The 25,701-nt window shown below is 30.8% G+C and overlaps 3 protein-coding genes across 8 annotated transcripts in view; 2 read left to right on the top strand and 1 right to left on the bottom strand.

The window, feature by feature from the left end:
• Positions 1–2,974, bottom strand: part of LOC123259406 — a 32,557-nt gene extending 29,583 nt beyond the window's left edge. The window contains exons 1-2 of one of the 6 annotated variants that reach the window (XM_044719936.1): positions 2,819–2,968; positions 1,273–1,361 (exon numbers count right to left, since the gene is read on the bottom strand). The gene's annotated coding sequence lies outside the window, so the exon portion shown is untranslated. Of the gene's footprint in view, positions 1–1,272; positions 1,362–2,095; positions 2,180–2,212; positions 2,352–2,371; positions 2,582–2,818 lie in introns of those variants that run through there. The other 5 variants (XM_044719909.1, XM_044719918.1, XM_044719945.1 and 2 more) reach the window with 5 other exon arrangements.
• Positions 2,975–7,670: 4,696 nt separating this feature from the next.
• Positions 7,671–10,111, top strand: LOC123259448. The gene is made up of 3 exons (XM_044719993.1): positions 7,671–7,906; positions 7,985–8,160; positions 9,809–10,111. Exons 1-3 carry the CDS (start codon positions 7,843–7,845, stop codon positions 10,076–10,078), a joined length of 510 nt encoding a protein of 169 aa, XP_044575928.1. The 5' UTR covers positions 7,671–7,842; the 3' UTR covers positions 10,079–10,111.
• A 1,744-nt stretch (positions 10,112–11,855) lies between these two features.
• On the top strand, positions 11,856–25,043 carry LOC123271517. Its single transcript, XM_044737865.1, has 22 exons — positions 11,856–12,430; positions 12,860–13,201; positions 13,414–13,592; positions 13,672–13,764; positions 13,841–14,076; positions 14,166–14,321; positions 14,383–14,487; positions 14,623–14,758; positions 14,830–14,975; positions 15,510–16,184; positions 16,841–17,499; positions 17,638–17,768; positions 18,199–18,291; positions 19,328–19,563; positions 19,625–19,774; positions 19,856–20,099; positions 20,200–20,369; positions 21,474–21,910; positions 22,295–22,554; positions 24,060–24,313; positions 24,372–24,633; positions 24,750–25,043. Exons 1-22 carry the CDS (start codon positions 11,875–11,877, stop codon positions 24,957–24,959), a joined length of 5,730 nt encoding a protein of 1,909 aa, XP_044593800.1. The 5' UTR covers positions 11,856–11,874; the 3' UTR covers positions 24,960–25,043.
• Positions 25,044–25,701: the final 658 nt, after the last annotated feature.

The following is a 25,701-nucleotide window of genomic DNA, read 5'->3' as shown; positions in this document are numbered from 1 at the left end:
TATATGAATATATGAGAAATATATCAAAATGCATGTGGGTACTCAAATGAAAGCTCTTGATGAGTGTAACATCGGGATGAGCTTATATCTTTAAAAATATCAATAATTAAAAATTGACTTTGCTATCTTGTCAACTATTGAAATAAGCCTAAATACTTATAATCATAAATTGATTAGATCAAGACTTTTCCAATGATACTAAATTTAACCATAAAAACCCATTTTATCATATAAACACACTGGCCAAAAAATTTTTCTTATTCTCTTAATAATATAGATAATTAATTTTTTATTATAATTTATTTTTACACTTAATATTAATTTTTGAGATTTTTATTTGAAATTTTAATTCCGGGTCAAATATAGAAAAAAAGATAAGAATACTTTCTTATAGAAAATTAAATTTCCTATAAAAATGGTCCCAATCAGTTTTATCGTATCTTGCGTCATTAAACCACAATAATTAATTGTTTAATCACCAATATTTGGCTTAAATATTTATGTTTAAATTCTACACTCTTATTTTTATAATTAAATATTTTTTTAAAATGAATAAATTTATAAAAATAGTCTATTAATAAAAAAAAATTATAAAATACATAACTCCGTTATTTATATTTTATTTACCGCGCGGAAAAGTAATTTAAATGCAATTCCTGAGGAGAGACCTCACAGCAGCTGGACTAGATCTGAGTCCCTCGTCGCGGTGTATTTATTTAACGGATTACGTGCTTAAGCGAGATAAAATCCATGAAAGTTGTTTTAACGTGGATTAACGATCCCTCACCCTCGGTTCTCGATCATCTCCAGGCTAGTGTAAGCAATAAAATAATAGAAGAGAGTCTGAAGAATGACAACTGAAGATTGAGAGACAGAAAGTCATCTCCTCTCTATGATTGTTCAATAAACGGTTTTGAGGGGATTGAAATAGCCGGGATTGAGAGTACTAATAAAATAAAGAGAGACGGAATATCAAAGAGATTGAGCGGGGGCGGCAGGAGGGAAGAGCAAGAGGAGCCAGAGGGAGAGGTCAAGGCCGGAAGAAGCAAATTCAAGTCGGATTTGTTCGTTCGATTGCACTTGTACTCTCTTCTTTTTTCAAATGCCATTTGTTCGATGCTTCGCTGGTGCTCTTTTGCGCTCAAAAGCAATCAACTAATACGTCCATTCTCCTCAATATCTCTTTCACCTTTCACTCCCGCTTCATAAAAATAAAATATTCACTCGCGAGTCTTCAATTTTTAATTTTTCAAATTTTAAGTCTCAACTCACCTGAATTTTCCCAAGATTTATTTCGTGATGCCTCGTACTTTCTCGACGGGTTTATTTTTCACATCACACCTGGTTAATTTAATTAAAACCTTGGTTTAATTAAAAAATTTACTGCTTTACTGATACAATAATTAATTACTTAAAAAAAAAAATAAAATAAAAGCGGTCGAATTAGCAAAAGGATCTTGTACCTTTGCACTGATAGAAGGATTTGTTTATAGTTAAAAATATTTATTAATATTTAACAAATCATTTATTAGAGACCACTTTTTAGTATTAAATAAATATTTCTTAGTATTTAAAATGATTTGTTTGTATTTAATAATTCTGAAATTCATTTAATAAATCTTTTTAAATATTAATAAATATTTTTAAATATTAATAAATATTTGTTAAGGACTAAAAAGTGGTCTCTAATAAATAATTTTTTAAATATTAACAAATATTTTTAACTATAAAAAAATCCTTCCATGAGAGTATGACCTTTTTAAATTAATAAAAAAAATTAGGCAGCGACTCTTTTCATCCCCGTTTAATTTATATCTCTATTATTTATTAAATCTTGTACCTCTGCACTGATAGAAGGATTTGTTTATAGTTAAAAATATTTATTAATATTTAACAAATCATTTATTAGAGACCACTTTTTAGTATTAAACAAATATTTCTTAGTATTTAAAATGATTTGTTTGTATTTAATAATTCATTTATTAAATATTAATAAACATTTTTAAATATTAATAAATCTTTTTAAATATTAATAAATATTTTTAAATAATAACAAATATTTTTAACTATAAACAAATCCTTCCATCAGTGTAACCTTTTTAAATTGGTAAAAAAAATTAGCAAGCGACTGTTTCCATCCCCGTTTAATTTATATCTGTATTATTTATTAAATGTTTGTTTTGCTGAGCGCTAAAAGCTTGAGTTTCAATACCGAGCCGACGTATCCAGTGAGCCGTGTCGTAATTCAAATTGAAACGTGCTCAATTACATTGTCCACGTCTATGTCTACGTCAAACTATTTTATAAACATAGATCTGTGTGAGTGTTTCTAGATCTCGTTTTCGTCCGACATGTGTTAGTTTTCACGTACCTCCATCAGCGGAATCAAATTACTCGGGCCGCGACTTAATTAAATCCCGTCTGTTTTCGGTTCAACTGTCTCTCAATTGTCCTACGTTTAATTCTCTTGTCAGTCTGAGCTTTTATCTCAAGCTTAAAATTTTTTTTTTTTTTTTAATTACAATTATCTTTAAATTTAATTGCTTTATTAATTCGCGGCTTATCTTAAGCTTTCAAAACGGAAATAATAAAAATCTGCCAAGCCACCTGTTGATTTTTTTATTACAATTTTTTTTTTTGATTATAAGCTTGAGCTTGATTTTAATTTAAAAAAAATTTATCGGTAATTTTTTTTTATTTTTTTTTTTCAAAAAAAAAAACTAATAATTTTTTTTGAAATTTTTTTAATAAAATTGGAAATAAAAAAAAATTTTAAGGGTCAGGTAAACAATTGCACAATTAACGAAACTTGGAGTACCTTTGACGTAAGCACGCGGACGTCGCGACGCTCTAACGAGGTTCGCTGTCGGCTCAACACTGGAGGCAGGCGCTCGTCCCGGCGTCCGCTCGACGCCATCACCGAATCCTGTTGGCCAATACGCCCGCGCTATTTCCTCGTACTTTTGTCATCGCTTTCCGACGGCGAGGATCGTCCGGGAAAACACGAATAGAGTAGAATAGAATAGAATTCACGTCGCTAATAAACGCGAGAGAGAAAGACCGAGGTGCAGAAGAGTTTCCATTTGAATGCACGGTCACGTGTTGCTTCTACTCCGCGGTCCGAGGATCCAAACTCCAATCGGTTGGCTCTTGAATTCCAGTCAATTATCCCTGCCCGGTTATTAATTATTCCTCACGACCTCAAGGGCTATTATTTCCTCTTTAATATTATTATTCATCATTTTTAATTCTTTTTTTTTTTTATTTGTTGCGTACGCTGGATAAAAGTAAATTATTGTCCAGAAAATGGCCACTTTAAATTTATTAATAAATTAAAATAAATTTTTAGTAAAAAAATTTTAATATTAACTATTAAATATTTGTCTTTATATTAAATTATAAAAAATAAAAAAATTTACTGAAAAAAACAATAATTTGATTAAAAAAAATTTTTTTTAATCAACAAATTAATTTTTAAGAGCTTTTTGTATTTAATTGTAAAAAAATTCTTCAAAATAATTTTTTTTAACCCAAAATAATTTTTTGTTAATCAAAAAATTAATTTTTAAGAGCTTTATTGCATTTAATTATAAAAAAATTCTAAAAAATAATTTCTTTTAAATCAATTTAATGTTTTTTCAGTGCATATTTATAAAAAATTAGATTGTTTACTTACAAAGACCCAAAAATTAACACAGAAAAAAAAATTAATTTGAATCAAGAGAAAAATTCTTGAACCAAGAAAAATTTTCTTAGTTTAAAAATTTTTCTACTCAAATCAAGAGGATGAAATTCTTCAAAATTATTTACTTAATTCAAGTAAATTTTTTTTTTCTGTGAACCAATGAAAATTTTTCAGTTACTCTGTCTTGAAATAAACTCAGTAAAATAAAATGAAATTATTGGTGACTTTTGTTTATATTTATATTGTTGATTCTGCATACTATGAGTAGTAGAGTATAGGATAATCAATTGGGTTCACTGTAGTCTGGCCAGGTCAACGTGCTTTTCTATAGTTTGAGCTTTTTGTAAGATCGATATCTGGTGCACGCTACCAAAGGATGTCTCGCGGTCCGCGACATAATGTTTCATGGACGAAACCACTATACGCCTGTATAATATAACTCTATACCTGCCAAACGAGCCTGATACCCTTGGGACCAACGTTACTGGCTATCAAAGCTCCCTCTTAATACTGTTTTTGGTTTTATGGAATGACTGAAAGCAGTGCTAATTTATTAAAATGTCACTCTAAATTTTGTATCCATTTAATCTATCAATAAAAATTTAAAACCACCATTAAAAATTTTTTTTAGCTTGCAATTTTGACTGAAAATTTTATTTTAATTATAGAATTTAATTTTTTGGACCAAAAATTATTTATATCATTAATTTGCTCTAGAGAAAAACATTAAGTTAATTTTTAAACTTTTCACATCGGAAACTATTAAGAATTTTTTTTTGCTTGCAATTTTGACTGAAAATTTTATTTTAATTATAGAATTTAATTTTTTGGACCAAAATTTATTTACATTATTAATTTGCTCAAGAAAAAAACATCAAGTTAATTTTTAAACTTTTTACGACGAGAACTAGGTCAAGCCCCACTTTTACCATTATCTTAAATTTTATGTAAATTTATAATACATAAAATTACTGTGACTAAAAAAATTGTTTTTATAAATAAATAGAATTTTTTTAAAGCAAAAAAGTTTTATAAAAATTCAGAGATTTAATTTAAAAGCTTTATAAGTAAATTTCCGAGTTTCAAAAATAAAATTCCGAGCACTATTTCATTATCACGATTAATCTGACAGCTCGCGATGAAAGCCGAGGGATTTTTTTCCAAAGATTCCAAAGAAAACTTATATAAATTTCCATCCATTAAATTTATTGATAAACTTGCCGATAAATAAAACTTTTTAATGTTATTAAATTACAAAAATTGTTGCTTGTAATATTCCAAAAGTTTGGAACTATGAATAAATTTACCGAATAAATAACCGCGAGGAATAAAAAAGGGATTTATCGGCGATCTAGTTACTCCTCTCTGCATTGCAAGCTTGAGAATTTATGTGGATAGACTCTGGGAACTTCCGAGCGGAGCATAGAAAATGTACTCGAGCTCCGATGACTCAAAATCGATTTTACAACGGTTACTATCTTTGCAAAGTTCAACCATTGTTCTCCATACATAGCTACGCAAGTACAATGCCCGGCTTTGTCTGAAAAATTACAATAAAAGTGCAGAACTTTTTTTTTTTTTTTTTTTTTGAAAAGGCGAAGGTTGTTTCAAAACAAAATTATCTCGTCCATTTGAGGGCGATACTCCCGAAACATTTTCCATCCTCCCACCGGACAATATGTTCTAATTAAAAGTTTACTCTTGAGTTGGATCTCTGATCCACCTGGGGCTTGAGACGTAACGCGTAACGCCGTCTACTCATACAACCAATTTAATAATTTCTCATTCACAATGACGTTTAATGTCCAGGGTAAATTATAAACAGCCTCATCTGCAGAAACCACACTCAACATACACACTTGCTCCCTTTATCCACGCCAACGTCATTATCAAAAGTTTGTTAACCCGGTTGCGATTACCTTCTGGAATAGTTTACCGGCTATTAAGTTAATTTAGAGAATGTGGGAATTTTTTAGATGAAATTTTTAATTTAAACTAGCAAACTTGCAGTCGGTATTAAATAGCACTGTACTTTCTTAAATATTGACGTTTTCAAAGATATGAGCTCATCCCGATGTTACAATTATCAAGAGCTTTTATTTGAGTACCCACAAGCATTTTCATATATTTTTCATATATACATATATATAATATATATATAAATATATGAAAAATTGTTGTGGGTACTCAAATGAAAGGTCTCGATGAGTGTAATGTCGGGGTGAGCTTATATCTTTAAAAATGTCAATAGTTCACAAGATACAAGGCCATTTCTTAATTATGTAATGTATATAACATATATTTTTAAGATATAAGCTCATCCCGATGTTATTCTTATCAAGAGCTTTCATTTGAGTATCCACATGAATTTTTGATATATTTTTCATATATAAATATGTATAATATATATAAATATATAAAATATATGAAAAATTGATGTGGGTACTCAAATGAAAGGTCTCGATGAGTGTAATGTCGGGGTGAGCTTATATCTTTAAAAATGTCAATAATTCACAAGATACAAGGTCATTTCTTAATTATGTAATATATATAAGATATATTTTTAAGATATAAGCTCATCCTGATGTTATTCTTATCAAGAGCTTTCATTTGAGTACCCACATGCATTTTTGATATATTTTTCATATATACATATATTTAATATATGTAAATATATGAAAAATTGATGAGTGCATCATCGGGATGAGCTTATATATTTAAAAATGCCAATAGTTCCCGAAATACAAGGAAATTTCTTAATTAATGTATCTAGAGATAGAGTATTTTCGAATGCAGCCTAAGTACTTATCATTATAAAATGACTATCGGTGAGAATGACATGAAACCGTGAAAAGGCACAAATTCAAGTCAAGATCTTTGTAATGACAGTAAATTTCACTAAAAAAACCGATTTTATCATATGACTATCTTGGGAACAAAATTTTTCTTATTCTCTTAATAATATAGATGATTTATTGAGAGAAAAAAAATTATTGCTATGAATTATTTATTATTTTAAAAATTAATACTTATATTTTCTTTTTTAAATCAAAATTTTTATCATTGAAAAAAGTCAAAATTTAACAAAAACAATCATTTCTAACTGCTAAATTAACTTTTAGAGACTAAAAAAAAAAATTTACAAGCTTTTTATAATTGATATAAAAAATTAGCTAAAAAATATGATTTTTGAGTTGATTTGATAAGAAATGATTTTTATTTATTAAAAATGTGAGTATTTATTCAATAAAATTATCTTTATTAAAAGTATTATCTTTTATTAAAGTATATTTATTAAAGTATTATCTTTTCTGTGCAATAATAATAATATTTCTTCTTTTATAAGTCCCAGCAAAAACAAAAATTAAATTTGTACAATAAGTAATAATTTAACGGCAAAGTTTGAGCGTTGAAACCCTTTAGAGATAAAATTTCGTCACCTTAACTCGTGTAAGACAGGTCATGGTACTTTCAAAGAAGAAAGGACAGATAAACTACAGTATGTTCTGTGTACTTGCCACCTTTTAATTAATTATCAAAGTTTCGGAACTTTTAAACTGATTCAAACCGCCAATTTCAACCATAAAATTATCAATGATGTTGATAAGGACGAAAAACCCAATAAATTGTCAATGTGAAGGTCACAATTGAAGAAAACGATTTTTCTATCGATTAAAAATTAATCTTAGATGCTAATGAAGCAATTTAGCATGATCTAATATCTAATTAAGATTATGGTGTCGTAAAGCGGATCGATCAAGTGACGCATGTCATTGGATCTGGGAAAATTAATGGGAAACCCGGAATATCCTGGAGTATATATCCATAATATCCATAATCCAGCTGTAGACGCACAGCAGTTACAATGAGGTTACAGAATAGACCGAGAACGAGAACGAGGGGTGAAGGAATAGAAGGTATATACATGAATTGCCCCAGTGCTTAAATTCTGTTCCATGTGTTATCGATTGTTGGGTCTCGAGTACGAGGGCGAGCTTGCAAAGTGCGATTGCGCAACAATGGCGGAACTTATCGCGGATGTTTCTCGGTCTTGGGAAACCCACATGATTATATTTTTGAGTTTGTGAACGAGCGAGTCTCAGATTTGGAATGACCAGAACTGATTCTTGAGGAGGATTTTTGTTGTGGATAAAGTCATGCATCACACTAATCTGTTCATTTCCGTCGCACTTTTGACTACCCTCGTGCACCTGTCTAGAGGTAATTTTATTTTATAACTATATATGTCAGTATTGTTATTGTTATTTTGCATGTGCTTTTTATTTTTCATGGTGACAGTCGATGCTGGACAGCTATTGTCCACTGAACATCGCACTCATGCTGCCACTGAACGTGCCAATGATTTGAACTGTTATGAATGTGACACTATCAAGGATGGAGAGCATTGCGTTAATCCAAATAGTAACTATACTTGGCTTAAGAAGAAATGCAAAGATGATCGACGGCAATGTATGGTAAATATTTTATTATCTATGTTCTTAAGAGAATAAGAAAAATTTTGTGGCCAGGATAGTCATATGATAAAATCGGTTTTTTTAGATAATTAAGAAATGACCTTGTATCTTGTGAAATATTGACATTTTTAAAGATATAAGCTCATCTCGATGTTACACTCATCGAGACCTTTCATTTGAGTACCCACATCAATTTTTCATATATTTATAGATATTATATATATGTATATATGAAAAATATATCAAAATGCATGTGGGTACTCAAATGAAAGCTCTTGATGAGTGTAACATCGGGATGAGCTTATATCTTAAAAAATGTCAATAATTAAGACATGACCTTTTATCTTGTGAAATATTGACATTTTTAAAGATATAAGCTCATCCTGGCATTACACTCATCGAGACCTTTCATTTGAGTACCCACATGAATTTTTGATATATTTTTCATATATAAATATGTATAATATATATAAATATATATATATATATATATATATATATATATATATATATATATATATATATATATATGAAAAATTGTTGTGGGTACTCAAATGAAAGGTCTCGATGAGTGTAATGTCAGGGTGAGCTTATATCTCAAAAAATGTCAATAATTAAGAACTGACTTTGTTATCTTGTCAACTAATGATATTTTTGAAGATATAAGCTCATCTCGTCATTATACTCATCGAGACCTTTCATTTGAGTACCCACATCAATTTTTCATATATTTTATATATATTATATATATATGTATGTATGAAAAATTTATCAAAAATGCATGTTGGAACTCAAATGAAAGCTCTTGATGAGTGTAACATTGGGACGAGCTTATATCTTTAAAAATATTAAAAGTTAAAAAAGTACAGTGCAATTTAACAACAGTCATTATTTATCAAAGCAAAATTTTATTTATTTATAGTTCAGAAGTCATGGCAGTTACATAGTGACTAGTTTTTAATTAATTATTTTTTTTTATTTATAATTTTTTCAAATTAATTTTAATAATGATACTGAAGGCAAATTTTTTTCATCAAGAAAATTTATAAGTACAATTTTTAAATAAAATTCTTTAGAATAAATTTATTTGTTCAATTGCAATCCCAAAAGTGGCAAATGTTCTCAGTATCATTTTTTAAAATTAATATTATTATTATTAAAATTGAACTTTTCGACACGTATTAAATTTTATTTAAATTGCACCTCAAACTTGTATTAAAATGATACTTCTCAGACAAATTTAAATTTAGTGACCTATTTTTTTTTACAACGCATCAAAGTTCTTATCAAACAAACTTTCGCCAATTTCTTCCTCTTAATCTTGTGGAAAATATGAAAATTTAAATAGAATTTTGCAATCTTTTCCACAAAACTTTTTATAGTGATTATTGCGAGTATAAAAATATAAAAATAACTCGAAAAAAATGTAATTAAAAAGAAAAATTGAATATTTTTCCAACTAAATAATTAATCAATGCATCTTTTTTCAAAAAATCCCTTAAATTTCACAAAAGCGTCTATCAATTTTATACTACAAGTAATAAAAATAAATCGGTTCTCTTGAAGCCTCCAAAAAACCAAAAAAACATTTATAGCCATTTTTTATCGAACTTTTTCTGACATAAAAACTCTCGGCCGTCTTTTGTAGGTAAAAAGATACTCGTTTACATTGAGCACGGAGAACTCGACATCGGAGCCGATGATGTGGGCGTTGGAGCGGAATTGCACAAATAAATGCGAGCCAGGATGCATTGTGATCGGGGAGCGGACAAAGCTGTTTGCATGCACCGACTGCTGCGAAAAGTCCTACTGCAACACGGGAAAAGGCACAGCCGCGGATCTCACCACCAGGGAAATCGGTTTTGTATTGACTCTAGTGCTGCAAGCCGTACTTACTGTTACTCTCTATCCTGCGTGACATCAATAAAACCACCAACGTTTCTTTATTTAATCAAATCTTGTTTTTTATTTACCTTAAACGCAAACCTAGTTACACTCTCGCTTTAATTATAACTATAACTACGTCCATAATTCAGTGATTTATTAACGCTTAAATGCCCGCAAAATCAATCTGAATGATTGATCGACATCAAGGGAAGTTATACCTTCAGAGTTGCTCTAATTACTCCAGTAACTCGGTTACATTAATTCCTTCACTCGCTTGTAACTTTTAACGCAATTTTATATTTTATATTTACAGAAAAAAAAATTTATTTGAGTCAAGTAAGTACACAGTAAAAAATTTTGCGTCAAAAAACTTACACTGAGAAAAAAAAATACTTTTGCTCAATTAACAATTTCTTGGCTCAAGAAAATAGCTGACGGTAAAAAATTCTATTGTTATTATTATTAATTATTAATTTCTGAAGAAAAGAACATCAATATTTATCTTTGGATAGTAGATAAACAAAAGAATAGCTTTATTTAAATTAAGTAAAAATTATTTCAATCAATTTAACAATTTCTTGAGCTAAGAATATAAATTCTTGTATCAAGAAAATTTTCTTAATATAAGTATTTTTTTTCCTCAGTGTAGTGTTAAAAATTTTTGTGTTAAATATTTAACACTTTTTTGTGTTGATTTAATATTTATTGTTTTAAATTCCCCCATGGAATTAATATATATTTTTGATATATTAAAAATATATTCATTTTATACGTGAAATATATAAAAATATATTTCACGTATATTTCAAATATATTCTAATTACAGTACTTTTGGCCGTTTTTTGTATATAAAAAATATATTTCTGATATAAGAAAAATATACGCAAAATATATTTTTTTTTGTATGATAAATATAAATGTCGAATATATACAAAATATACTTAGAATGTATTTTAAGTATAAGCAGCTTTATATAATAAAAATATTTTCCAGACTATATTTTTTAAATATTTTAAATATAATTGAAATATACGTAAAATATATACTTGAAGTCTATAGGACAAAATTGACAGTCCGAGATTTTGAACTGTACAAGAAACTGGCCTAGTTTAAAGTTTTCCGGAACAAACATTGTAACCATGCACTTGCAAATGTTCTCAAGTTAACAAAATCCAAAATCTCGAGCTGTCAATTTTGTTCTATAGACTTTAAGTATATGTAAAATATATAAAAAATATAGTCTGGAAAATATTTTCATTATATAAAGCTGCTCATATTTAAAATACATCCTGAGTATATTTTTTATATATTCGACATTTATATTTATCATACAAAAAAAATATATTTTGCGTATATTTTTCTTATATCAGAAATATATTTTTTATATACAAAAAACGGCCAAAAGTACTGTAATTAGAATATATTTGAAATATACGTGAAATATATTTTTATATATTTCACGTATATAATAAATATATTTTATTTGTATTCAAAATATAAAATGACATATATTTTTAATATATCCAAAATATATATTATTTCCATGGAGGTTAACACAAAAAAATGTTAAATATTTAATATAAAAATTTTTAATTTAAAATTTTTTGACACAAAATTTTTAATTGTGTAATTTTGAAGAATTTTTTGTTTTGATTTGAGTAGAAAAATTTTTAAATTAAGAAAATTTGAGTAAATTTTATTTAATTCAAGAAATTTTTGTCTTAATTCAAGACAATTAAACTTCTTCAAAATTATTTTATTCCTTCAAAAATTTTTCTTTTGATTCAATTTAATTTTTTCAGTGTAGTTTGCAATTTTAATCCAAAAATGTTGATTCTAATATTCATTCTCGGCTTAATTACAAACTCAGTTTGTGAAAAACCAAAAAATAGCGACAGTGAACAAGTCCACCCGCGAGTAGTCCCCCACTCGGAAGTAAATCGCAGATTTAAGAGGTCCAATTTAAACTATGAAGAAACTGACGCGGAAGTTTTTTATATTGACGTCAAAAATCTCACGCTAAAGACCAAATTCAACCGGGATTTGGTCGTAGCAAGGGATTACGCAGTCCAGTGGGCGAGTTCCGGGGCCAAAAAGAGGCCAAAAGGCGAAAAGAGTCACCCGAGACTGGAGCACTGTCTTCCTTTGCACGGAGAAGTTCAAGGAGTCAAGGATTCTTATGTCGCTGTTACTATCTGCAGCAATCACTTCTACGGGCTGCTTAAGCTTGGGGAGAAGACTTTCTTCCTTCAGCCGACGAAAGTCAATGGGGGACATGTTTTGTACGAGACTAAGGAACCGTTTTTGGAGGATATAAAGATCAGGTATGACAAGAAGGACAAAAGTCAGTTCAAGAAGTTTGAGGAAGACAACGAAATTTATGGTTGGTATTTTTTGTTTATTTTTTAGCGTCAAATTATTTTAGTAAAAATTTATTAATATTTTTTTGGGAATTAAAAAATATTTATTTTAAGGAAATAAATATTTTTTAATAATTAAAAAATTTTAATTGTTAAAAAACATTTATTTGGACCTTTGAATTGAAATTTAGTTGCAAAATTTTAATTAAATATTTTATAATTTAAATAAATAAAAAAAATATTAATAATTTAGTTAAATTGATTTTTTTAATATAAAAATAATAAATAAAATAAATATTTAATAAATTTAATATTTCTTCCTAAAAAATATTTATAAAAATAATAATTTATACTTGAAAATTTTTTTCTAAATAAATTTACCAACAGTTGATAAATTCTGTTATTTATGAAGATTTGTAAGCTGAATTTTTATTTTTTTGTTTTAATTTAAGGAGAAGACACTCCAAAGTGCACTGCTTGGCAAATGGACAACTCGGGGAGCAGGTTTGTGACACTGGGCCCGTCTTCTTGCCCCGGAAACTACGATCATCACCGAAATCGCACGAGAAGAAGTACCAAATTTACCAGCACTGAGCAGCCCTATAGAATAGTAAAAGGCTGCGGGAAAAGAAGAAAAAGAGTAGTCACTATCTGCGATACCGGGGAAAACTTCGATATGACTGGGGATGTTGCGAGCCCGCATTATTTTGATACTTTAGAGTCTCAATATCGGCTGGGAAACGAACAGACCGAAGCTTCGATTCCTCATTCAGGGTCAAGTTCTCATCCCTTTCGTGAGTTTTTAAAAAATCTAATTAAATTTTATAATTTATAAAGCAGAAAGTTTAAAAATTAAATTTTTTTTAAAGTAATTGAACCAAAAAAAAAATTTATACGCTTCCATTATTAATAATTAAATAATTTATAACAAGAATTTTTAAGTTAGTTAATAAATAAATAATTATTAATAATTGTATTCAATTAATTAATAAATATCAATTGTCAGGATCGTGGTACGATGAGGACAAAGCAAGGCCGTTCCTAAAAGGCCGCATCATGAAGCGAAATTCTCGCAAAGGACATTCTGTGAGCAAATGGATAAAGATCGTAATTGGTGTGGACTTCGATGTTATTAGATATCACGGCGAACTCACCGAACAATACGTTTATACTATTTTAAATATTGTAAATTTATTTTGTTAAAAAAAGAAAAATTCTTGTATGTTTTTACAAGCAACTCATCAAATGTTCTTTTAACAAACAGGTCAGCTCGCTGTTCAGGAAAATTTCTATCGCCAATCTCACGAAGATCGTGATCAAGAGATTAATTATGTACCCGAATCCTGAGGACAGTGCAGTGAGTATATTTTATTTCTTAAAATTTAAATTAATGGTGATGAAAATTAATAGAGAGATTTTTGAATAATTAAAAGGTGCGAAAAGGAAACATGCAGTACCCGCTGTACAATGTAAACCTTTGGAACAGACGAATCCACGACAGCTCAAAAGAAAAACACGACATGGGTTTGTGGTACACGCACTACCCTCTGGGGACCGACATCGCTTCAGCCCCGGGGCCGTACATGTGCAATAAAATGAGGTCGTGCATTCTCGTCCAAGATGTCGGGTGGGTTTCAGCGATAAAAATAGCTCACGGTATCGGGCATTTGTGAGTTTCCAAACAAAGTTACCCAGTAACGAAGTTACCAAGAATATGCATTGTCCGAAAACTAAAATTTACATTAAAATTCATAACAGAGTTGGCCTGAATCACGACGGAGAGATTGAGACGAACAATTACTGCGCGTCAGAAGCTCTGCTTCACGCGACAGTAATGTCCAAAACGATGCCTGCTGTTAATCCATCGCCCACTTGGTCTTCGTGCTCAGTTCAGCACTACAATGAAATTATAGGGTAGGTACATGTAAAATGGAAATTCTTTGATAATTGATAATTAATTTGATTTTTATTCTAGTGAGTTTGCATGCTTGGACCGACCGCCGACGACCGATGAAACAACCGCATATTTGCCGGGGGTATTTTCGCTAGACGACCAGTGTCGCATCGAGTTTGGAGACGGGTAATAATTGATAATTATTCATAGCCATTAAATTTATGGAAATATGGGAGAATAAGTATCGAGGTGAAGATGGGAGATAGCAAATAGGATGATGGAGCTGGTGGTTGACAATAATCAAACTTTTAATTCATTTAGGTGGGTATTCTGCATCAGAGTTACCGTTAAAGATCCTTGCATGGAATTGTGGTGCAATAGAGCTGCCAGCAGAAGACGCAGCTGCATGACCCGCATGACCCAGACACTCGAGGGGACGCCTTGTGGCAGAGGGAAGGTTAGTCCTGATAATTCTATAATTCTTGTTAGCAAATTCATCCTTAATTTGTCAGTTGAGTTTCATTTCAGAGGTGCATCAACGGGACCTGTTCCGAGCCGTTCTGGGATTTGGAAACTTCGAATGATCCCGACGAAGGATACACCACTATCCAGCCGTCATCTTCGAGTTACAGTTATACCTTTAGTCCGACGCCTCCAACCACCACTCCTTACGGGTTAGGTTCTTTATTTTTCAAGTTTTAAGGAGGTATTGCGGCAAAAAAAAGACACCAATAGGTTATGGCTATTATTTTCTTTCTCAAGCACTAGTATTGCCACTCTTTACAGACTATCGCTCACTTACTTCCACTCACGTAAAATATCGAAAGTCACTAACTTCAAACATTTTTTATAAAAAAATGAACACCGCTCGTTTGTGTTATTTTTGATAAAAAATACTTGTTATAACTTCAATTAAATATTCTCAGTTTTTCAAAAAATTCCTAAGAAAAGTATGGTTGTTATTTAATAAAATGTTCACTCTAACTACGGTCAGGATAGGGAATACATCTTAAATGTACGATTTTTAATTGCTAATATTTCGAAAATTAGCACCGCAAGGACTATTAAAAAAAATTTATTCATGTAAAGGACATTTAAAAGTACGCGTATTCAAAAATTGAAGAATATTTTAACAAAAGTGATTTTGCACAGTACCTCCTTAAATATTGTTAGCAATTCTTATTTAATAATGAAACATTTTCTTCTAGTCAATACCCTGGACCTCCTTCTTATCAACCTCCTAGTTATGGAACTCCATCTCCTCCAAGTTTTGGAACTCCTTCCCCACCTAGTTATGGAACTCCATCACCTCCAAGTTACGGAACGCCGTCTCCTCCAGGTTATGGACCTCCAGGTCCTCCCAGCTACGGCACACCTTCACCACCAAGTTATGGCACATCAACGCCAGGTTATGGAACACCTTCTCCTCCGAGTTACGGAACTCCATCTCCTCCAGGTTATGGACCTCCAGGTCCTCCAAGTTACGGAACTCCGTCTCCACCAGGTTACGGACCTCCAGGTCCTCCAAGTTACGGTACATCAACACCAGGTTATGGGTCGCCTTCTCCACCAGGCTATGGTGGACCTACAGGTCCTCCAAGCTACGGAACACCTTCACCACCAAATTATGGAACATCAACGCCAGGTTATGGGTCACCTTCTCAACCAGGATACGGAACACCTTCACCACCTGGCTACGGTCCATCTCCTCCAGGTTATGTACCAAGCCCTCCAAGCTATTCACCAAGTGCTCCAGGTTATTCACCAAGTCAGCCTGGTTCTCCATATACACCTGGATCTCCAGCCAATCCAGCGTTCTCCTCGAATTGGGGTAACCACGACTCCCTATTGAAAGTTCCGATTGGTTCCAGGTGGAACGGCTAGCTTTCAAAAATATTTTGCATATTTATATTTACAAAATAAAAACCATTTATTATTGAAAAAAATCTAATGCAGTATTAATAAATTTATAATATTTCTATCCATGTTAGCCATAATATTTGCATGTACACATGGTACATACTCGGGAGAGTTTTAATGGTTCTGGTCGGTCTCTCCTCAGCGATGGCTGCCTCCGTATCAGTATATATAGATACAGAGAGTGCTTTATTAGCGAACCACTTGATACTCTTCTCTTTCTCTCCTCGCATCTTCATCTCTCTTGTTCTCTCAGCTTGGAAGTTGCAGTACAGTAACTCGCATTTTTATTTCCACGATTATTATTATCATTACAAGCGTCACCAAAGTGCACGTCTGCATTCCCATTTATTGCGAGAATCGAGCATGTGGCTGCCAGTTGCAGTTAGTACGCCCGTCGGCGCTACGAAAACGTCGACAAAACCAATTAACCAATGCTTCGTTATTCTTTGTTCGCTCGGATAATTTTCAATGACGTGACCGTTTGTGACTTTTTACAGTTTTTATTTACATAATATACTTTTTTCACTCCCCGAAAATTCCCTTTGCCTCAAACAAAGTTTTTACTCTCAATAAAAAAAAATTCTATCAATATTCTGATCATCAAAAAAATTTAGTGCAGTGTTACTTTATCCAGCAATGACTATTTCATATTCATATTCATTATGAATAAAATTATTTTAATCCACACAATTATTTTCACCTTGCACGCAATAATTGTCGCCGAAACAAACAAAATTCACGTTATAAATCACGGCTTTGTTTCTCCAAAAATTTTGAACCCCGCTTCAAAAATTTTGCGCAGATCTATAGACTCAAAAATTAATGACGTTTATGTTTCGGTGGGCAATTGGACGCTGAAAACTCGAGTCAGCAGTCGACTGACATTCCCGAAAATAAATTGGATATCTTCCGACCCGCGTTTCGCGACTTTGGGAATGAAAAATGTTAAATCTGCAGAAAATTGCACAATTTTGAACGGTCATGTCCAAAAAACTAATTTTCAGAGCATAGTTACAATTTGCGACGGCAATTTTTACATTGTTGTCTTTTTAAACTCAAAAACATTGACGCTCTACCCTACAACCAACGGCAGTCACATTCTCCAAGAAATCAGAGCGCCAAAAATCAAAAGACACTCTAGAAATTTCAACGATTTGACGGAAGACACTTTTGATCTTTACCGTAACATAGGACCAACAAACGTCCAAAAGAAGCCAAGTGAGGAAGACAAGTCTAGTTTAAACTTCACCAACTCACTTCTGATGTACAAGTATCTCGGTAAGATCTAAAATTAATTATTGCAAGTATTCATAAAGTGTACTTACCGAGTTGAAGTACTCCAATGTTTAATGTTCCTTTTGTTTCGCTGTCTGATGAAACTTTTTAGCTTTTATTTAAAACGGTTTTTTGTTCCAGAACGACCTACACCCGGTGATACAAAGACGTCACCTTCACAATGGCTCGAGCTCGGAGTCGCTGTTGATTACTCGGTGATAGAATTCCACGGCGAGCAAGTACAACAATATATTTTCGCTCTACTAAACATCGTAAGTTTACGAGTTGTCAAGCTGAAATTAAGATTATCATAATTATAAATAATAATGTTGGATAGAAGTCGCTGTTTACTCAAATAAATTTCATTGCATTTTGTTATTAGTTATTATTAATATTAAAATTAATTTATTTTAATTTAACAAATAAATTTGTTCCAAAAAATTATTAAAAAAAAATTGCATTTTTTATTTTTTTTTTTATTTCTTTGTTAATTTTTTTTTGCCATAATTTATTTGTTACAAAAATTATCAAATATTTACCTAAATTGATTTTCATAATTAATTTTTTTATTATTGAAAAAATTATTACAAACAAATAAAATTTCATTTGTAAAAAACTTGTAAAACTTCAAGTGCAATTTTTTAAAAATATTAATAATATTAGTGTTATATATATTTACCGTAATTCTATTTTGTTATTCAGGTCAGTGCAATTTACAGTCATCCTTCCCTTGAAGCTAATCTCAGGCTTGTAATCGTAAGAATTATTTTTTATGCCGACAAAAAGGATTCTATGGTAAGTTTTCTAAAAAATAAAATGTGTCACAACAATAAAAAATTTTAATAAGATATTTTAAAGAATTTTAGGTCTCAAATTTGTATAATTTGCATGCAGTTTTAAAAAGAGACAAAATTTTTTAAAGTAAAAGAATTAAATTGTTGTTTTTATTAAGAATTTAATTTAGTCGCCGATTAATTTCATTAATTTTATAAAGATACTGAAATTAAAAGACATTAAATAATTTTTAGAAATTTTTTAACTAATTATTTATAGCAAAAAAAATTTATTTAAAAAAATTCTATCTTTAGAAGCTTTAAAAAATTATAAATGCAATTTTTTATAAATAATTGTAAAGTGTGCTAATTTAAATGTCATATTTTTTTATGAAAATTAAATTAGCCGGCATCTAAAAATTTTAATAATTTTTTTTACTGAAAAAATTATCACAAAAAAATTGAAATAAAAAATTTCACATCCAGATTTGTACAATTTTTTAAAAATATTCGGCTGCCTAATTTTAAAACGCAGTAACAGTAAAATTCTTATACCTGATTTTTTTTTAGTATTGCTGCATTTTTTATACCTTTTAGTCCTTAATTTCAAGGACTTTTTCTTAAAAATATTTATATTTAAGTATTTTCTATTTATAAATCAAATTTTTCATCAATTTGGCGGGCAAATTTTTTTTTAATAAGAAAAATTGAAAAAAAATTTGTAAATGGTAGTTACTGAGTTTTGAAATTGGGCAGCCGTATTTCTGTACTTGTAATTTAATTGATAAAAAAAATTCAAGATTGTTATTGAATGTCGGCTAATTTTCTTACATAGAAAGAAAAAAAGTCTTGAGTCAAGCGTAAATTTTCTTAAGTCAAGAAAATCTTAAAGAAGGCTGAAAATTTCTTGAATAAAGTGAAAATTTCTTGAACGAAGTTAAATTTTTTTCAGCCAAGAAAATTTCTTCTTGCTCCAAAATAACTTCGGTCTTCCTTATAATTTTCTTGGTTCAAGAAATTTTTTTTTTCTGTGTATGAATAATAATTAATATTCCCAGATACATCTCGGCAATGCCCGCAAGTCACTAGGAAACGTCAACAAGTGGAACCGAAAGCTCCTTTCATCAGTTTTAAAACCCCACGACGTAGCAGTCTGGCTAACAAGACTGGACATCGGCGGTCCGTCTGGGTACGCTCCAGTGTCAGGCGTGTGTGATCCAGCGAGATCATGTGCGCTGAACCGTGACGAAGGTCTGACAAGTGCCTTTATCATCGCCCACGAGCTCGCTCACATGTTGGTATTGGTAAATAATATTTCAGCTTCTTAGTCTCACTTAACTTCATCACTAAATCAGTTTAGGACTGACTCACGACGGAGATAAAGCCGCGGATAATTCTTGCGCCGACGAAGTAACCGGGAGCGTGATGGCTCCTGTCGTCGCGGCGACTTTCCACCGGTTCCACTGGTCAGTCTGCTCCCGGACCGAGTTTCACCATCGATCCAGGCGAGCAGTCTCCACTTTAATTTAAATTACTATTTAAATTATTTATTTACTCAGTATTTAATGAGAGCAATGAATTCACAGAGACTGGACGTGCTTGAACAATCACCCGGAGCTGAATAATGCAACATATTTAAAAGCCTTGCCGGAGACATTTACAATGGACGAGCAGTGTCGCATGGAATTCGGGGACGGGTACGAGCTTTGCAAGCGCCTTGATTTAATGGGTCTCTGCGCCCACCTGTGGTGTGCTCATAAGGACCTCAATAAACTATGCAAAACAAAGAAAGGACCTCCTTTAAATGGGACGCCCTGCGGGAAAAATAAAGTCAGTCATAAAGATAAAACATTTATTTTCTTTTTACTTCTTTTTCTTTTTATTCTTCCTTTGTTTATGTCTTCATTAATTTAAATTATTTTATTTTCAGCGGTGTGTTGATGGCAACTGCCAGTCGATCGACCAAAATAACTTCCAGCTGGCTTTGCTAAAGAAAAACATTTCAATAAACGGCGGCTGGAGTCTCTGGTCCCAAGGAAAGTGTTCAACGACCTGCGGCGTTGGTGTTATTGTTCGATATCGCTATTGCAACAATCCTATGTAAGATTTTAAAATAATTTATTAAATTAGACTAAAATTAGGAAACATTTAAAATTTTTTAACAAATCAATTATTATACAAAATTTTTTTTCAATTCTTACTTGTAGAATTTTTTTGCTAAGATTTTTTTATTATGAGATAAAAGTTATTGATACTTGCAATTTTATTTTAATTAAAGAAAAAATCAACTTTTAATAAATTAGTAAATATTAGCAACTATTATAAATAAATAAAATTTTGTTTTATTAAATACTTTTGTTAAATTGCACTGTACTTTTTTAAATATTGACATTTGTAAAGATATAAGCTCATCCCGAGGTTACGGTCATCAAGAGCTTTCATTTGAGTACCCACATGCGTTTTGATATATTTTTCATATATATATATATATATAAATATATAAAATATATGAAAAATTGATGTTGGTACTCAAATGAAAGGTCTCGATGAGTGTAACATCAGGATGAACTTATATCTTTAAAAATTTCAATATTTCACAAGATACAAGGTCATATCTTAATTATTGGCATTTTTTAAGATATAAGCTCATCCTGATGTTACACTCATCAAGAGCTTTCATTTGAGTACCTACATGCATTTTCATACATTTATATATATATATATATATATAAAATATATGAAAAATTGATGTTGGTACTCAAATGAAAGGTCTCGATGAGTGTAACATCAGGATGAACTAATATCTTTGAAAATTTCAATATTTCACAAGATACAAGGTCATATCTTAATTATTGGCATTTTTTAAGATATAAGCTCATCCTGATGTTACACTCATCAAGAGCTTTCATTTGAGTACCTACATGCATTTTCATATATTTTTCATATATTCATATATATAAATATATATAAAATATATGAAAAAATCATGTGGGTACTCAAATGAAAGGTCTCAATGAGTATAACATCAGGATGAGCTTATATCTTTGAAAATTTAAATATTTCACAAGATAAAAGGTCATTTCTTAATTATGTATCTAGAGTCCAACAACTAGGCCAGTGTTAATAACTGGGTCTTTTACCGTAATTTAAATGTTATAAAAATTTTCAGTTGTCTGTTAAATTAAATTAATAAAAAAATTCCAGACCTTTTGGTGGAAAAGACTGCGAGGGACCAAGCAAAGAATTGATAATTTGCAACCAAGAAGATTGCCCGTTAAAAAGCGACCCGCGAAGAGAACAATGCACTCGTCTAACCTCGGGAGCAGTAGGTATTAGAACTGGTGACAGTAAATTACGGGCGAGTTGGGTGGCCCATTACATTGCGGATGATAAACTGAACTGTCGGGTGATATGCAGAAACTCGGGGACCGGGAGCGTTTACATCAGCAGTGAGTTTGTCTCAGACGGAACGCCTTGCTCCTACGAGTCGACAGACATTTGCATTAAAGGGAGCTGCTATTCAATGGGCTGCGATCGGGTGTTGTACTCTGGAAAACGACTCGACGCTTGTGGAAACTGCGAGGGAGATAATTCAACTTGTACTTCTATCAGCAGCAACTTCCAGCGGAAAATTCGCCGAGGTATATAAGTTGCCGCTTCTTATACTTACATTAAACTATAACAATAATGTGTGAGAATGTATAAAATTTATATGTAGGGTAATCAATAATGCAATAATTGTATTTTCAAGCGTGATGTGCAAGTACTCGTGTAATATCTTACTAAGTTAAAGCCGAAGTTTGTCTTTTAACAAACATTAGCGTTGAGGTACCTTATACCCACCGCGACTATAACTTCAGAGGAACTTTTCGATAGCTCCGAGCTACCGAGAGATTATTGAGCGCGATTGTCGTGTCCCCAGGGAGTTTAATTTATACAATATCGCTAAGATAACTAGCTGTTTGCTCAGTTGTTATATTTCAACTAGATAGTAGATGTTATTTTTATTTTTATTGATTTTTCAGCTACTACCAGGCTCGCGATCGTCCCGGCAGACTCCTACGATATCTTTATTGAGGTAAAATTGATTTGTACCCGCAATCAAACTATTAAACTGATGTTCCGCGATGGAAAGCGCAAAAAACACGCAGTTGATTTTTTCTTTGATGACGGAATCACCGAGGCGATGATTATCGTCGAGGGAACCGGCTTCAGGATTAAGAAGATAAGGGATTTATTTAAAATCAACGGGCGAGGTCCTACTTTGGCTCCTGTTACTGTATCGGTAATAAATTTGAAATTTTTAGTAATTTTTTTGATTGAACCTTTTATAATTAAAAAATTATCTATATTATTAAGAGAATAAGAAAAATTTTGTCTCCAGGATAGTCATATGATAGAATCGGTTTTGTTAGTGTTAATTTATTATGATAAGTATTTAGGCTGCATTCGAAAATGCTCTATCTCTCGATACATAATTAAGAAATGACCTTTCTTGTGAACTATTCATATTTTTAAAAATATAAGCTCATTCTGATGTTACACTCATCAAGACCTTTCATTTGAGTACCCACATCAATTTTTCATATATTTTATATATTATATATATTTTACAAATACCATATATGTAAAATATATAAAAAATGCCATGTGGGTACGCAAATGAAAGCTTTTGATGAGTGTAACGTCGGGATGAGCTTATATCTTAAAAAATGTCAATAATTAAGAACTGACTTTGCTATCTTGTGAAATAATGACATTTTTAAAGATATAAGCTCATCCCGATGTCACACTCATCGAGACCTTTCATTTGAGTACCCACATCAATTTTTCATATATTTATATATTTATATATATATATATATATATATATATATATATATATATATATATATATATATATATATATATATATATATATATGCTGCTATATACTGCTGCTGCTATATATTTATATATTGCTATATATATATATATATATATATATATATATATATATATATATATATTACATATATGTATATATGAGAAATATATCAAAATGCATGTGGGTACTCAAATGAAAGCTCTTGATGAGTGTAACATCGGGATGAACTTATATCTTACAAAATGTCAATAATTAAAAAATGACCTTGCATCTTGTGAACTATTGACATTTTTAAAAATATAAACTCACCTTGTCTCAATTTTTAATGAGTACCCACATCAATTTTTCATATATTTATATATATTATAAATATGTATATATGAAAAATATAACAAAATGCATGTGGGTACTCAAATGAAAGCTCTTGATGAGTGTTACGGGATGAGCTTATATCTTTAAAAACGTTAATATTTAAGAAAGTACAGTGCAATTTAACAAAAGTATTTAATAAAGCAAAATTTTATTTATTTATAATTCAGAAGTCACATAGTGACTGCAAGGTTGCTAGTTTATTATTATTATCAATCATAATTTATAAAAAATTTTTTTATCATACAAAATATTAAAAAAGTAAAATCATATTCACAGAAATTTGCTTCAAAAACATTTTATATACTGAAAAAAAAAATTAAATTGAATCAAGAGCAAAATTCTTGAACTAAGAAAATAATTTTGAAAAGTTTCATTGTTTTGAATCAAGGAAAATTTACTTATTTCTTAGTTTAAGAATTTTTCTACTCAAATCAAGAAACTGACGTCCTTCAAAATTATTTACTTGATTGAAATAAATTTATTTTTCTGTGTAAAATAAGTGTCTTTTTTTTTTTAACAGTGAAGTAAATGTTTTATTTTTTTTTTTAAAGATTAAGGTTCCGGAGTACCGAAGAAGCGGCGCGGTTTTGATTGATTTCCGATACGTAATTGAGAGGAGAGAAGAACGTAGTAATTATTCGTGGTTCTCCGGAGGATGGAGCCCGTGTTCTGCGAGCTGCGGGGGAGGAGTCCGGTACAGGACTGTGGCCTGCAAGAACGAGAAAACCGGGAGCGTAGTTAGCAAAAAAAAGTGCCTGTTGATAATGAAGCCGGTGCAGCAGATGGAGAAGTGTAACACGTTTAGGTAAATTATTTTATTGTCGATGAATTGGTTGATAGATTGATTGATAAATTGGGCGCAGTTGCCAGTTTAAGTGGATCACCGGGCCGTGGGAGGGCTGCTCAAAGAGCTGCGGATCGACAGGTGTCCAGCGGAGGGAACTTTATTGTGTTCACTCATCGTTTCCCGATAATAATGTTACCAATATAAATAAACAGCTGGTGTATCGAGCAATGCTATCTCACGGTATTTGCAAAGCGTATCAAGCGCCGGTAAATAAACAAAACTGCAATGGGTTTCCTTGCCGAGTACGAGGATATTGGCTCTACAAGGGATGGTCCCAGGTAAATATTTGTCTTTTTATATTTTGTAGTTTATAAGCAGGATAATGCTCAGAGTAAATAGTATTACAATAAACAATCCGCTGAATAAATATTTATTTTATTTTTTTATTTTGCAGTGCCTACAAGCTTGCGGTCATAGCTCGCAGTCACGAGTGCCTCGGTGTCTACCACAAGACAAAGATTCGTTTGATTGCCGTCATAATACTCAACTGAATGAATTACAGGCTTGCAAAGATAAACTCGAGAGTAATGATAATAGTAATAATAACAATAACAGTTACTGTAAAAAAATATGTAGGAGAGATAAAAGAAGCTACTGCGTTTAGGGAAAAATTTTTTTTCCTAAAGATTGTCATGTGTGTTCATAATACGCTTTTAAGTATGTAATAAAAAAAAATATTGTTATTTTATCACCTGGATTATTAAATTTAGGCTTTCAATTTTGTGTAGTCGTTATGGAAATTTGGAAAGTAGAGAGCGCGGTATTTTAATTCAAGAGAAAGATAACACTGAAAAAAAAAGTTTTTTTCTACCCACACACACTGATAAAAAAATTGGCTCCCCGCCTTTAGGAATCCCGCCAAAATTTCTCACAATTATTTACAATTATTTCTAAAAGAAAACATTAACATGGCCCTTTTATCATGATTTTTGTGTGAAAAAATATTTTACAAGAAATTATTGCTGACAATTTTTGTCGCGAGAAATTTTTGCATGAGAAATAAGAGACGGTCACCAAAAAAATTAACTTGACTACAACAAGAGCCAAAATCTTGAACCAAGAATAACATTTTGAAAAAAATGATTTTCTTTGGTTAAGAGAATAATTTCTTGAGACAAGAAAAATGTACTTAAATCAAGAACAATTTCTTGACTCAAAAAAATCATTTTCATCAAAATGGTATTCTTGGTTCAAGATTTTGGCTCTTGAGTCAAGTTAATTTTTTTATCAGTGTAAAAAAAAATGTTCTTGAATCAAGTATATAATTTTGAAGAACTTAATATTTTTGATTTGAGTAGAAAAATTTTTAATTTGAGGAAATTTTTCTTGATTTAAGAAAATTTTAT

The sequence above is a fragment of the Cotesia glomerata genome, linkage group LG1 (genome assembly GCF_020080835.1).
Source record: "Cotesia glomerata isolate CgM1 linkage group LG1, MPM_Cglom_v2.3, whole genome shotgun sequence".
Classification (NCBI taxonomy): Eukaryota; Metazoa; Arthropoda; class Insecta; order Hymenoptera; family Braconidae; genus Cotesia; species Cotesia glomerata.
The sequence above is the reverse complement of the archived record's forward strand: the minus strand, read 5'-3'. Positions and strand labels throughout refer to the sequence as shown.

Coding starts and splice junctions, on each gene's coding strand:
- LOC123259448 (XM_044719993.1), top strand. CDS start 7,843: ATGCATCACACTAATCTGTTCATTTCCGTCGCACTTTTGACTACCCTC. Junction 7,907..7,984: donor CCTCGTGCACCTGTCTAGAG/GTAATTTTATTT, acceptor TCATGGTGACAG/TCGATGCTGGACAGCTATTG. Junction 8,161..9,808: donor ATGATCGACGGCAATGTATG/GTAAATATTTTA, acceptor CGTCTTTTGTAG/GTAAAAAGATACTCGTTTAC.
- LOC123271517 (XM_044737865.1), top strand. CDS start 11,875: ATGTTGATTCTAATATTCATTCTCGGCTTAATTACAAACTCAGTTTGT. Junction 12,431..12,859: donor GGAAGACAACGAAATTTATG/GTTGGTATTTTT, acceptor TTTTAATTTAAG/GAGAAGACACTCCAAAGTGC. Junction 14,322..14,382: donor CACTACAATGAAATTATAGG/GTAGGTACATGT, acceptor TTTTTATTCTAG/TGAGTTTGCATGCTTGGACC.